This window comes from Hemitrygon akajei, chromosome 3 (genome assembly GCF_048418815.1).
Source record: "Hemitrygon akajei chromosome 3, sHemAka1.3, whole genome shotgun sequence".
Classification (NCBI taxonomy): domain Eukaryota; kingdom Metazoa; phylum Chordata; class Chondrichthyes; order Myliobatiformes; family Dasyatidae; genus Hemitrygon; species Hemitrygon akajei.
In genome coordinates, this window is record NC_133126.1 from 14,567,687 (window position 1) to 14,580,733 (window position 13,047).

Sequence of the window (13,047 nt, forward strand, 5' to 3'; positions counted from 1 at the left end):
CATTTTGTGTTGGCTCCTGAAACGGCGGTGGTAGTGGTGACGAATGTGGAGACTCAGACTTGTGCGGTGCAGGATACACCTTGCGAATGGCCTTCAGGTCACTGGCACTTGACTGCTGCAGAGGGGAACACATTGCACATTATTAAAGGAAAGATGTTTCCCATTCCAATGATCCTAACAAATTTATACAAATGTACCATGGCAAGCATTTTAACTTGTTCCATCACCGCCTAGTATGGAGGGGCTAACTGGAAAAAGCTGCAGAGACATGTAAACTCAGCCGGCTTCATCATGGGCACAAGCCTCCTTACCATCGAGGATATCCTCAAAAGGTGATGCCTCAAAAAGGCGGCATCCATCATTAAAGACTCCCACCACCTAGGACATGACCTCTTCTCAATACTACCATCAGAGAGGAGCTACAGAAGCCTGAAGACACACACTCAGTGTTTGAAGAACAGCATCTTCCCCTCTGTCGTCAGATTTCTGAACAGTCCATGAATCCATGAACACCACCTCACCACTTTTGCTCTCTTTTTGCATAACTTATATTTTTTAATGCATATATATATTTATTATTGTAATTTGTGTTATATTTTATGTATTGCACTGTACTGCTGCCACAAAGAAACAACTTTCATGATATATGTCAGCAATAATAAACCTGATTCTGATTCTTATTCTGACAGCATTGGTTATTTGGAGAGGCCTGAATTATGTAATGTCTTCCAAACCACACAGTATTTGCAAAACAAGTATTTTTGTAGCATATTCATTGTTATAATGCCTAACACTGCGCTTCTAATGAATACAATCTGTACTAAGCCCATGCACTTCAATATTGCGTGAAATTTATCGAGAAATATTTGTAATTTATAATTTATGGTGCATGAAATTCTTTTCTGTTTTCCTGTAAATGTCTGCAATGTAATGAATCTCAAAGTAGTCTACTATAATATATATGTACTTCGACAATAAATTTACTTTGAACTTTAAACTTTGGGCTTTTAATTTTTTTTATAATTTATAGTGATTTTTATGACTTTGCACTGCACCGTTGCCGCAAAATAACAAATTTCATGTCGTATAAATCAGTGATAATAAATCTGACTCCAATTCTGAAAAGAGGAGTGGTATCTTTTAAAACCCTTAGAGAGAAAAGAGATGGCACGTTCAGGAGTTCAACACTCACTCAGTAAGGCAATGACTGTCGTGGGATTCAAACCAGCTCAGACAGAAGTATTCTTCCAGCTGACGCCAATTGTTCCTGTTTTACTTATTTCAATATTTGTTAATGGTCATTGAATATTCTGAGCAGGTCTTCAGGAGTCCTGACCTGGAGTACTTTCCGAGCCAGACATGTGTGAGGAAGCTGCATTAATGTACAGTGTTATGTTTTGTGACCTCAAAACATTAAACTAATTCAAAGAAAGACACGGGAGTCTGAAATCCAGGTCTAACTTCGAGCTTACTTTAAGCGAGGTGCGCACATATCACGTGGTAGCATGATGATGCATGAAATTCATGTATTTAGACCATAAGACCATAAGATATAGGAGCAGAATTAGGCCACTTAGCCCATCAAGTCTGCTCCACCATTTCAAAATGGCTGATCCATTTTCTTTCTCAACCCCAATCTCCTGTCTTCTCCCCGTATTCCATCATGCCCTGACTAATCAAGAATCTATCAACCTCTGCCTTAAATATACCCAATGACGTGGCTTCCACAGCTACCTGTGGCAACAAATTCCACAGATTCATCACTCTCTGGCTACAGAAATTCTACCTCATCTCCGTTCTAAAAGGACGCCCCTCTATTCTGAGACAATGTCTTCTGGTTTTAGACTCCCCCACCATAGGAAACATCCTCCCAATATCCACCCTATCGAGGCCTTTCAACATTTGATAGGTTTCAATGAAGTCACTTCTCATTGTTCTGAATTCCGGTGAGTTCAGGCCCACAGCCATCAAATACTCTTATATGATACGCCTTTCAATCTTGGAATCATTTTTGTGAACCTCCTTTGAACCTGCTCCAATGTCAGCACATCCTTTCTTAGATAAGGGGCCCAAAACTGCTCACAATACTTACGCATATAACCTGTAATGAATTATTTAAACCAACAAATATGCTTAATCAAATTATATTATGTAAGATTACTCAAATATTATTGAGATATTAAATACACAACACAGAGCTTTGAGCTGGTCAGTTTAGAATGGGTCTATTTGCACGAACCAGTTTTGCAGTAGCATTTTGGTGAGCATTGTAGATTCCTTAGTGAGCTCGTGCATAAGCATTTCCAAAGAGCAGCACAGAGCGGGTCCTTTTCCCTAATATCGCCCATCAGATCAGTTTATCTTCTACATCAATAAAAGGGAATGTGAAAACTAAATTTGATACGATCATGGGCACACACTCACGCATAAACCCATGGTTACTCACAGGTACACACTTTCATATTGACATTGACTTTCTTTCAAGCATACATAAACAATCAACACACATATAACAGGTTCACATACAACTAGATGGACGTTCTCATACCAGCATGCACTTTCTCTCACTCACACAAAGACTTTCGGACTCTGATGCACTCTTCTTCACACAATGTGCCCACATTGATACATAGAAAGTGCGACACAAACGTATCTATATACATACCCCCATCTCCCTCACTTGGTTCCATGTTCCAACTTCCTCTCTTTTCAGTTCCATCACTGGCAACCGTTTGTCACCTCCACCTATAACCTCCTGGCCTCCATCACTATTTTCCACCTTCCTTCCTCCATCTGCCTCTCACCACTCCTCACCTGGATCCACCGATCACTTGCCAGCTCTTGATGCAGCACATTGCATTGTTTAGCACTAAATATAGATTTCTTAGAGGAACCATCAATTTAAAAAGAGGGATTTGTTGTTCTGTTGGTCCATTAGAGAACTAGAATCTCTGCTTCTTTTGGGATTCTGATCACAGAGTTGTGGAACTTGGGATTTAAAGGTCTAGCCTGTCAGATACTATCATCCCAAAGAACATGAACTGGGTGTTAGCATTTTATAACAGCTCACTGAACTTTTAAGCAAAGCTCTTCAGATGACACAAGAATGGCCCTGGATCACCACCTTCAAGCAGCACTGCCCTGACATGGCACAGCCAAGTGCAGCCCTTCACCTACAGCCACATGGTGCCCCTGAATTCCACTGTGGGGTCTGAGCGCAGTGTTTTATAGTGCATCTCATATACCTTTCCGGGAGTGCTAGAGAACTTGGCAGCCAATGAACAATGTTCATTGGGCAGTTGCTGTTGGGGTCAGTTCGTCCTTGCCTACCTGCTCCTCAAGTCCCCTTTAACTTTCTCTCACCTTAAATCTATGCATTCTAGTTTTAGACTTTCATACCCTTGGGAAAAGACTGTGACCATTCACCTTATCTAGGTCTCCCATGATTTTATAAACCTCTATAACGGGAGTTCCCAATTTGGGGTCCACGGACTCCTCAGTTAATGGTAAGCCTCCATGGCAAAAAAAAGGCTGGGAACCCTGACTTTTTACACTTTTCATCCCCCTATCTTCCAGGGAAAAAAGCCCCAGCCTATCGAGGCTTTCTTCATAATTCAGGCATCCCAATCCTGCTAAAATCTTTCTGTGATGTTTTTTGTAGTCTTTCCCTGTAAATGGCTCATGATTAATAACTTTTGTTCCCCTTCCTATGACTGGGGTACCAGAACTGCACACAATACTCCAAGTGCAGTCTCACCAAGTTCAAGTTCAAGTTTATGGTCCTCTGACTATACCAATAAATGATCAAACAGAACAACGTTCCACTGGACCACAGTGCACGCAGAAAACATATACCACACACAGCACATAAACCAAAGTATTACCATGAAAAGTTCATAAAATATAATTCAAAATGCATTTGAAGTGTGCAGCACAAGTAAACAGTGAACAGTACAGTAAACAATGGTGAAACCTTGGAGGTGGCCAGGGTATTCATTAGTCTCACAGCTTGGGTTAGGTAGTTACTACCCAGTCTAGCAGTCCTAGTGCTGATGCTCCTTTACCTCCCTCCTGAAGGTAGTGGATCAAAGGAACTGTGTGACGGATGGTAGGGATCCTCACAGTGCTTCGGGCCCTTCACTTGCAATGCTCCTGGTAAATGTTACAAATAGGAGGGATAACTCGGTCATCCTCTTGGTTTGTTAACTATCCTCTGTAGAGTACTGAGGTCCACTGCCTTGCAGTTTCCACACCACACAGTGATGCAGCCTGACAGGACACTGTCAATAGACAATAGACAATAGGTGCAGAAGTAGACCATTCGGCCCTTTGAGCATTCTGAGATCATGGCTGATCATCTACTATCAAAACCTGGTTCCTGCCTTGTCCCCATATCCCTTGATTCCCCTATCCATAAGATACCTATCTAGCTCCTTCTTGAAAGCATCCAGAGAATTGGCCTCCACTGCCTTCCAAGGCAGTGCAACTCTCTGGGAGAAGAAGTTTTTCCTTAACTCTGTCCTAAATGACCTACCCCTTATTCTCAAACCATGCCCTCTGGTATTGGACTCTCCCAGCATCTGGAACTATTTCCTGCCTCTATCTTGTCCAATCCCTTAATAATCTTATGGTCGATGGTGCTCCTGCAGAAAGTTGACAGAATGGGGGCAGGGAGCCTTATCGGCCTCCACCACCTCAGGAAGGGTAGATGCTACAGCGCCTAGTGACTAGTGAGGAGGTGTTGTGAGTGCTGTATTCATTACGTGCACACCAAGGAACTCTGTGCTCTTCACTCTCTCCACAGCAGAGCCATGGAGAGTGGTCGACCTGTGCCTTCCTGAAGTCCACAATCATCTCTTCTCTCTCATCCACGTTGAGACTCAGGATGTTGTGATTGCACCATTTGACCAGCGTCTCCACCTCCTCTTCGTATGCCGACTCATCATCAGTGAACTTGATGATGCAGTGGAAACTGTGAGCAGTTTCAAACACCTATGGCTGAACATCACACATGACCCCTCCTGGTCCCGGAACACATCTATACAGTCAAATATGCTCACCAATACCTGTACTTTCTGAAGAGGCTGAAGAGATCTAGACTTTGCCATCAAAGGCATATGTACAGACAGGTGCTGGAAAAAGGCCAGTAACATCATCCATCCTGCCCATCAGGGAGGAGGCTGCGCAGTATCCACGCCAGGACCACCAGACTCAAAACCAGTTACTTTCCCTGAGCAGTCAGCTGATCAACACCCCCACCCAATGACTCCACCACTACTTTATTATTTCCCGCCAGTCACTTTATGGACATACAATCAATCTATGTATATAAACTATCCTATGTGTTTATATTTATTGTATGCTTTTTTATCATTGTTATTGAGTTCTTTTGTGGGGTTTTTTGTGTTGCATCAGATCCGGAGGAACAATTATCTTGTTCTCCGAACACTTGTGTACAGAAAACGACCTTAAACAATTTTGAAGTAGCACTGAGGTATCAAGCTGAGATTTCCACAGTCGAGCTTTTGAAGAGCTTAAATCCGAAACCTCCTGATTCAGAGTTTTATGGATTAGCCACAGATGAAGCGAATATAAACAGGCATACCAGCCAGAAGAGGGGAAGTGAAGCTACTGAGGCATTCAAAGTGTAAATGTCATTGATAATGTCTACACTCGCTCAACCATCTTGGCATTTTGGATTCACATAGATGTTAGATTGGTTTAGAATGATAGATTTCTTTCCCCGAAGGACAATAGAAAACCAGGCGAGTTTTTACAATAATCTGGAGGTTTCAAAGTAAATTTCATTATCAATGTACATATATGTCACCATATACCACCCTGAGATTCACTTTCCTGTGGGCATACTCAGCAAATCTACAGAACAGTAACTATAACAGGATCTTTGGAAGCTCAACCAGAGTGATGCAGGTATAAATAAATAGCAATAAATAACGAGAACATGAGATAATGAGATAAAGAGTCCTTAAAGCGAGATCATTGGTAATGGGAACATTTCAATGATGAGGCAAGTGAGTGGAGTTATCCCCTTTTATTTAAGAGGCTGGTGGCTGAGGAGTAGTAACTGTTCCTGAACCTGGTGGTACAAATCCTGAAGCTCTTGTACCTTCTACCTGATGGCAGCAGCAAGAAGAGAGCAGGACCTGGGTGGTGGGGATCTCTGATGAGAGATGCTGCTTTCCTATGACAGTGTTTCACGTAGATTGATAGTTTACCACAGTTACCAAAACAAACCGAAAGTTTCTTTTGAGAAAATCTCTGATTTAACTGACTTGGATTCTTCAGCTGCTACGGTGGAATTCAAACTCTCTCACTGAACAAACGCCCAGAATTTTGGTTTTAAGTTTTATATTGAATTGACTGCATTGAGTCAACGATCTTTAACTCTCTCAGTGTGGGACCACAAGCCTTTTAGCTGCTGCTGACATCACTGCAGTTGGCAAGGACAACCTGACCTCAAGGGCCTGTTTCCAAGCTGTATTACTCTTTGACTCTCTCCAGCTTTCCAGCACATCCCCCCTCCCGTTTACACCTTACATGGCAACAGAACTTACAGCTGTTCTCCAACACGAAAGACACTCAATCCATCTCTCTGGTCCTTTTTAATCCCCGCATTCAGGATCAGGGCATCCCATGCTGCAGGGTCAAAACCTTGCTTGGCCCACGACCCCTGAAGGGACACAGAGGGATCGTTCATCTGTGCAGCTGTCAACCGCTCTCAGATCTGGAACAGGCATCTCACTCCCAAGAGCTCCACTCTCTGACCTCACTCACGCCTGCCGCAGCCTAAGTACTGCGCATCTAATAAATTTAGCAATCCCAAAGGCAATCTGTGTTGGAACTAGTGTGAACTAGCATTAAATGGTTCAAAGCCAGTGTAAACCTGACAACTTTTTTATAATGCCGTCTCATTGAACCCATAATATCCTTTCTCTTTTCCAGATACTCCATAATTCAGTATTATGCAAGGAATTTTCTTTTAAATAAGACTTTTGCTGTGCCGGAAAGATAAGTTTTGAGCTTAAGAATTAAAAATGGACATAATCCCCTGCAGGTCCATAACTTGTGGGACTCTGGGGTAAGTGCTTTTTCCTGTAGGTCAAATATGATGGCAGAATATAGTATTAATGGTAAGACTTTTGACAGTGTGGAGGATCAGAGTGATCTAGGGATCCGAGTCCATAGGACACTCAAAGCTGCTGCGCAGGTTGACTCTGTGGTTAAGAAGGCGTACGCTGAATTGGCCTTCATCAATTGTAGGATTGAGTTTAAGAGCCGAGAGGTAATGTTGCAGCTGTACAGGACCCTGGTCAGACCCCATTTTGAGTACTGTGCTCAGTTCTGGTCGCCTCACTACAGGAAGGATGTGGAAACTATAGAAAGGGTGCAGAGATGTTGCCTGGATTGGGGAGCATGCCTTATGAGAATAGGTTGAGTGAACTCGGCCTTTTCTCCTTGGAGTGACGGAGGATGAGAGGTGACCTGATAGAGGTGTACAAGATGATGAGAGGCATTGATTGCGTGGATAGTCAGAGGCTTTTTCCCAGGGCTGAAATTGCTAACATGAGAGGGCACAGTTTTAAGGTGCTTGGAGGCAGGTAAAGAGGAGATGTCAGGGGTAAGTTTTTATACAGAGAGTGATGAGTGCGTGGAATGGGCTGCCGGCGGTGGTGGTGGAGGTGGATACGATAGGGTCTTTTAAGAGACTCCTGGATAGGTACATGGAGCTTAGAAAAACAGAGAGCTACGGATAACCCTAGGTAATTTCTATGGTAAGGACATGCTCGGCACAGCTTTGTGAGCCGAAGAGCCTGTATTGTGCTGTAGGTTTTATATCTATGTTTCTATCTATCTGTGTGAGACGATGTGGAATACTGATAAGGAATTTGAAGATCAGTTCAAATGGTCAAATGGAAATACTATTGATGAGTGCACAGTTAATAAAATAATAATAATAATAAAGAAATGGTAAATAACGGAAGTGGGGAATAATTGGGTAGTGCTTTCAAAAAAAGGGAGCTCACACCCCCAATGGGGTGAATGGCCTCTCTCTATGTGCTGCGATACTCTGCATTCACAGCAGCAGATATACTGGAAGTCTGGGTGCAGCTCACCCCCTCACCCCTCGATGGATAACTGGGGTTTGGTTCACTGCTCCCACAATGCGAATGTGGAGAGCAGACGATGGGAAACCTAAAGCAACACACGCAAAATGCTGGAGGAACTCGGCAGATCAGGCAGCATCTATGGAAATAAATAGACAGTCGACATTTCAGGTCGAGAGCCTTCTCAGGAAGCCCCTAACCTCTTGCATTCCTGACATCTCCAGGACAGGGGCAAGGGAAAGAACGCTCAGGGGTGGCTGAAACTGGCTGAGGCTAATATTTGCACCTCGCTTAAAGTAAACTCAAAGTTATACCTGTACTTGCGGACTTTCGTGTCTCCCTTTGAATTAATATACTGTTTTGAAGTTACAAAACATAACATGTACATGTTTATCTGTGTGTGGGATGTGTTTAGCAGTCTGTGTATGTGTTTAACAATGTGTGTGTTTAGCAATGTGTGTGTGTGTGTGTTTGACAATGTGTGTGAGGGTTTCTGAGATCCCTGTTCTAAAAGCCAGTGTTTATGGGGGCGGGTAGGGGAGCAGCCCCGCAGCTAGCTAGAACCTGTGCCAGTGAATCAGACCGAAATGCAGTCAGTCCTCCAGTCAGCAGATACATTACAGAGAGTGGCTGAGGAGCTGGACACGGGGACACCGACACTTCCATCATGATTGCACTGTCGGGATGGGAGTTGAAAGAAGGAATCAGGAGCCATTCCTGAAACTTGTGGTGATGGTCTGTTGTGTGCAACAATGACAGGAAACATGTTCGAAAGAGATTTTAAAGTGGGAAAGCCATTGCTCTGGGGTAGTCCCACTCCATCGACCCCAGTGGTACTCCGGTAAGTTCAATGCTCAGGCCCCTCACCAAAGTTTTGTTTGCCACTGATATCCAAGACCAGATTTCACCCCATAGCACGGTTTGAGTACATAATTCCACCAAAACTGACAAGAAGAAAACCAGGGATGCCGCGGCAGCCAAGCGGTTAGCATGATGCTATTACAGCTTGGGGTGTCAGAGTTCAGAGGTCAATTCTGAAGCCGTCTGTAAGAGTTTTGTACATTCCTCTCCGTGAGTGCATGGCTTTTCTCTGGGTGCTCTGGTTTCCTCCCCAAGACGTCAGGTTCATTGGTCCCTGTGATGATACTAGTGTTAATTAGGTGGGTTGCTGGACAGAAGGGCCTGTTCTGTGCTGTAAAAGTAAATAAAGAAAACACGACAGATGCTGGGTATCTGAAACAAAGGCAGAAAATGCTGAAGCACGCTGCAAAGCTGCTGAATTTTTGCAGCAGTTTCTGATTCTGTTCCACCAATACTAACCTTCATGCTTCACTTCTGCAAACAGAAGAAAGCTGAATGGGTCCTTAGGAGGGTTATGAGATTTAACCCAGTCAACTTTTAAGGAAGATTATACAATCTCATCTCGTGTAGGCTGGAGCCACTAAATTACTGACAATTCAGCACTAATTGACAGTAAATATCAATGTGAAACCAGCAGAGTAAATCCTTCAGTTAATGAGTTGTGTGAAGATTGCCCAGGCAAATGTTTGTTCTCAGAGATCAAGGGTATCATATTCAATGCCCCCAGCCTAAGCCACTCAGCTGGCTTATATCAGATACCAAAATACCATCTGAAACTAACAGCGACTCCAGGAGTCACCATACCTACCATAAGCTGCGCTTGCTTTACAGCATCAGTATAGCAAGCCAGGTTTGACATGTCTTTTCCTCTAACTATTATTTCCTATATGTTTCTACTCGACTGCACCAGCAGTTTCACGAAAATCTATTATGCCTCAATCATCTGGCTCCTGAAGCAGAGGGGATAACTTCATTCAATTTCACTCTCCCCAGCACTGAGTCGTTTCCACAACCTATGGGCTCACTTTCAAGGACTCTTCATCTCATGTTCTTACTATTTGTTATTTATTTATTATTATTATTATTATTACTCATTTATTTGGTTTCTTTGCAATTACTGTGAATGCCCACAAGAAAATGAATCTCAGGGTTGTATATGTTGAGAGACTGTATATGCACTTTGATGATAAATTTGCTTTCAACTATTTACCCTTTGCGGGTGAATACCAGTCAGAATCAGCCCACTCACAACTGCAAAAGGAACCAAAAACAAGAGGGTAAAGGTTTAAGGATGTTTTAGAATGAGAATCAGAATCAGATTTATTATCACTATATGTCATGAAATTTGTTGTTTTGTGGTAGCACTACCATCCTCATCATCATTATGTGCCGTATCGTATGACGTGGGTGATCATGGTCTTTGACCATGATTGATCTTGGCAGATTTTTCTACAGAAGTGGTTTGCCATTCCCTTCTTTTGGGCAGTGTCTTTACAATACAGGTGACCTCAACCATTATCAATGCTACTCAGAGATTGTCTGCCTGGTGTCAGTGGTCGCATAACCGGGACTTGCGATATGCACCAGCTGCTCATATGACCATCCACCACCTGCTTCCATGGCTTCACATGACCCTGATGGGGGGAGGCGCTAAGCAGGTGCCACACCTTGCCCAAGGGTGACCTGCAGGCTAGTGGAGAGAAGGTGCATCTTATGCCCTCTTTGGTAGACACATATCTCTCCCTTGCCACCGGAAGCTATACAATACATTAAAATTGCTAAAAGTTGCAATAAATATATAAAAATATATTTTAAAAATAAATAGTGCATAAGGACAGTACGTTAGTGAGGTAGAGTTCATGGTTTCTTGGATCTTACAGGTATCTGATAGCAGAGGGGAAGAAGTTGTTCCTAAAATGTTGAGTGTGCATCCTCAGGCTCCCTTACCTCCCTGATGGCGGCAATGAAAAGAGAACATGCCCCATATGGCGAGGGCCCTTAAAGATGGCGTCTTCTTGAGGCACTGTCATTTGAGGATGTCCTTGATGGTGGAGAGGCGAGTGTCCATGACGGAGCTCGTTGAATATACAAATCTCTGCAGCTTTTTTTCAATCCTTTGCACTGGACCCTCCCTACTAGGTGGTAATCATAAGGCAGCTCAGGTCATGTTACCTGACTACAAACATATTGCACCACAGGAGTCAGGAGGGGTACCCATTTCTTCAACAGCAGGGGAATCACTGACTCAATTAACCTCCTGAACAATGGAAGGTCCACCTTTCAATGGTAAGGTACCCCATCCACCACACCAACTCATTTGGTCCCACCATACCAGATATTCCCTTTTTCTAATTCATCCCTCTCCTACCCTCCCTGCAAATGAAAGTGCAAAAGATTCTGCAGATGCTGGAGATCATGAGTAACACACACAAAATGCTGGAGGAATTCAACAAGTTAGGTAGCATCGATGCAGCACAATAAACAGTCATCATTTTGGGCTGAGACCCTTCATCAGGACTGGAAAGGAAGGGGGCAGAGCCAGAATGAGAAGGTGGGAGAGGGAACGAAGTACAAAAAGGCATGTGAAACCAGAGAGGGGGTTCAGTTCTTCCAGTTTTGGTGCACGGTACAGCAGTTACTTACTCTAGCAGCACCCCTCAAACCCACAGCCTCCAAACGCTTAGGTACACGAGAACATCACTGCCTCCGGTTTCTCCTCAAAATCACATGCCAATCTGACTTGGAAGTATATTGTTGGGTCTTCACGGTTGCTGGGTCTAAATCCTGGAACTCCTCACAGAACACAGCTGAGGGAGTTCCTTACCAGAATGGATGTAGCTAGTCAAGAAGGTGGCTTTTCTTATAATGGGAAATTAAAGATCAGAAATAAATGCTGGAAACATCCAGATCCCCAAAGCTGATCACGGAAAAGCAATTCAATTTACTGGAAAGGCTGACATCATTAGTATAGTCAGGAGGTGATTTCAACTTCTAGTGTGGGTGGAATAAGACAGGATCAGCTCATCCCAGTATGAAGAAGTGGTTCAATCCCTGCCCATTATACACCATACAAATGCCAATGGCTTAACCCTTTCAGTACATTCCATTTCTGCTCAAGAAAACCAAACCCACCTTAACATAGAACATAGAACAGTAGCGCACAGAAGTCCAAATACACCATAACATCTGCCCTTATCGACGCTGCTAGTTATAGTCAAAGACCATATGTCAAACACCATTTCTATCTCACAGCTCCACATCGCTGCTGGATAATCCAGTTATTATTTTCTAAATGTCCCATTACAAATTCCTTGGAAATAGATTTCAACATTTTCTCTACCGCTGATAGAACTTAGAACAGGACATAACAGGCCCTTCAGCCCACGATGGCCAACTGAACTAATCCCCTCTACCTACACAATGTCCATATCATTCCATTTTCCTCACATTCACCTGCCTACCTACATGTCTCTTAAAACTCTCAAATATATCTGTCTCTACCACTACCCCAGGCAGTGCATTCCTGATACGCACCACTCACTGTGTAAAAAATTTGCCCCTCACATCTCCTTTGAAAATACCCCCTCTCACCTTAAATGCATGCCCTCTGGTATTAGATGTAAAAAAGATACTGTCTGTCCACTCTATCTGTGCCTCTCATAAATCATGTAAACCTCTGTCAGATCTGCCCTCAACCTCTGCCGCTCCAGAGACAACCCAAATTTGCCCAGGATTTCGTTATAGCACATGCCCTCTAATCCAGGCAGCATCCTGGTAAACCTCTTCAACCTACAACCTTATTACTTTGTAATCACTGCATGTGTCTTTAAGACAGAAACACAGATGGCATTCTTAAAGTTGATGAGACAGCAGAACATAAAAATACTCTACAATATTACAACACTACATCCATCTCTCGGAAATGAACTGCTATTAAACATCTGTCCATGATGTGCCCGAACTGGAATTAGGCGTGAATCTTTCACCCATCCCACATCCATATGGATGCTTGCACACACCTTCAGAACCAGGGGCCTACTCCCCACTGACCAATTTGAGC

The 13,047-nt window shown here is 43.3% G+C and overlaps 1 protein-coding gene across 2 annotated transcripts in view; it reads right to left on the reverse strand.

Moving 5' to 3' along the window:
• ccdc85ca (coiled-coil domain containing 85C, a) overlaps positions 1-13,047 on the reverse strand; it is a 285,768-nt gene that overhangs the window by 50,999 nt on the left and 221,722 nt on the right. For both annotated transcript variants that reach the window (XM_073039213.1, XM_073039215.1), the window contains exon 3: positions 2-115. In XM_073039213.1, coding sequence (XP_072895314.1) covers positions 2-115 — 114 coding nt within the window. The remainder of the gene's footprint in view (position 1; positions 116-13,047) is intronic.